The sequence below is a fragment of the Budorcas taxicolor genome, chromosome 7 (genome assembly GCF_023091745.1).
Source record: "Budorcas taxicolor isolate Tak-1 chromosome 7, Takin1.1, whole genome shotgun sequence".
Taxonomy (NCBI): Eukaryota; Metazoa; Chordata; class Mammalia; order Artiodactyla; family Bovidae; genus Budorcas; species Budorcas taxicolor.
This window is the reverse complement of record NC_068916.1, coordinates 40,431,117-40,433,206: the sequence shown is the minus strand read 5'-3', so window position 1 is coordinate 40,433,206 and position 2,090 is coordinate 40,431,117. Positions and strand designations below refer to the sequence as shown.

General features: G+C 41.8%; 1 protein-coding gene across 1 annotated transcript; it reads left to right on the top strand.

The window, feature by feature from the left end:
- The first annotated feature begins 286 nt into the window (after nt 1-286).
- Nucleotides 287-1,546, top strand: LOC128050854 (T-cell-specific guanine nucleotide triphosphate-binding protein 2-like). Its single transcript, XM_052643278.1, has one exon. It carries the CDS (start codon nt 287-289, stop codon nt 1,544-1,546), a length of 1,260 nt encoding a protein of 419 aa, XP_052499238.1.
- Nucleotides 1,547-2,090: the final 544 nt, after the last annotated feature.

The following is a 2,090-nucleotide window of genomic DNA, read 5'->3' as shown; positions in this document are numbered from 1 at the left end:
CAGGCAGATTCTTCACAACTGAGCCACCTATAAATCCATATATGTGTACCTGGATCACTTTGCTGTACACCAGAAACTAACACAATGTTGTAAATCAACTATACTTCAATAAAATAAGTCATCAGAGGAAATAAATTAACTGTAGACACATGAGTCTGCCTGAGAGATGGGACTGGTCTGTTAAGACCAGAGTGTTTTCTCAGCTGACTCTGTGTCTGTTCTGTTGCTTCATTCACCTTATCTCCTCATTCTCTCTTCCTTTCCACAGATTATTCAGTTAACTGGCATGGATTTACTCCTCTTAAACTTCATTTTAAAAAATGATTTTGGGCAACTGACCTCAGAATTACCGTCTTTCTACAAAACATTAGTCAGTGAAGTTGGGGGGATCCTCCCTCAGGAAAGCCTTAAACGTATTCAAACAGACTTTGAGAAGGGGCAGCCAATAGAGGCGGCTGAAGAAATTCAGAGAGCACTTCAGAGCGCCGAGAATGCTACCCTGAATGTGGCTGTGATTGGGCAATCTGGTTCTGGCAAGTCCAGTTTCATCAATGTCTTGCGAGGAATTGGTCATGAACAGGCTGGATCTGCTTCTGTTGGAGTTGTGCCAACCACCACAAAGAAAACTGCCTATCCACATCCGAAGTGTCCCAACATGACCTTCTGGGACCTGCCTGGAACTGGGACCCCCGAATCCAATCCAGACCCTTATCAAGAAGTAGTGGGAGATGATAACTATGACTTTTTCATCATTATTTCTTCCTCACGGTTTAGCGCAAACGATGCTTTCCTGGCCCAGAAGATTCAGGAGAAGGGAAAAAAATTCTACTTTGTTAGAACCAAGGTGGATAGTGATTTATATAATGAAAGGAAAAGCAAACCCAGATCTTTCAAAAAGGAGACAGTCCTTCAGCAGATCCGAGACAACTGCCTGGTCAATCTCAGCAAAATTGTATCTGAGCCGACTGTCTTCCTGGTGTCCAACTTTAAGCCAAAGAAGTTTGATTTCCCGAAACTGCAGGAGACACTGCTGCAGGATCTCCCTGCTGAAAAGCGCTACATCGCTCTCCTCCTGTGCCCAAATTTGTCTGAGTCTTTCATTGAGATGAAGAGAGCTATGATCAAGGAGAAGGTCTGGCTGAAAGCCGTCAGGGCAGCCATTTTGGCCTTCATCCCCTTGACGCCTTTCTTCTGTGGCTTTAATTTGTCTGAACAGAAGCAGCAGTTGAAACATTATCAGAGCGATTTTGGTTTGGATGAGGAGTCGGTCAGTCAGATTGCCCAGAACCTGGGCATATCTGAGCAAGAGATCTACAGCCTCATGAAGTCCGCAGATTTCAATTCACTTGTGAAGGATGACAGTATAATAGCCAATGTCAAGAAGTGTGCTGAGTTCATTTGCTCAGTTACTGGACTCCCCCAGTCTTCTATTTTCCAGTTTTACAAAGTCTACTCTCTACATTTGAAATTCATCGATACAGTGGCGGAAGATGCTAAAAGAGTCTTGGCTAAGATTGAGGAGATGAAGTCTGATAGGAAGAAGTAGAGATGGATGGAGTTATCTATGTGAATAACAAGTGAACCTCACCTGTTGTGTTCTCTGAGTGGGTCAGGATCTTCTACATACCACCAAGGCCAATGCTTCCCAATTGGAAAATATTTTCTCTCTGTTTGAGTAAGGCCATTGCTCCACATTGATACTTTACTGCTCTACAAGTGAATTTGACCATAGCCTGTTTACTGCACTCTCTGAGCTGTTTTCCTCGAATCATGATAGAAATGTACCATGTACCTTTCATTAATCTTCCAGTGTTATGAAGTAGTTTTCTTTTGCATGATTTATTCAGATAATAAAATGTTGGCAACAATGAGGATGACTGTTATCCATTGGATTTTTATGAATTATGATCCCCTGTTATCATTATTATCATTAGGACATTATCATCTCAATGTCTTCCTCATGAAAATGAGGAAAACACACACATTTGGGACCATGGTCAAGTGAAGAGTTTAGAAAACTACATAGGAGAAATAGTTGAGAGAGGATTAGAGAAAGAGTATAGAATGTCGTATTTTCAGATATTTCTGAG

Bases quoted from the DNA above. Each gene is read 5' to 3' on its own strand.
- LOC128050854 (XM_052643278.1), top strand. From the start codon at position 287: ATGGATTTACTCCTCTTAAACTTCATTTTAAAAAATGATTTTGGGCAA.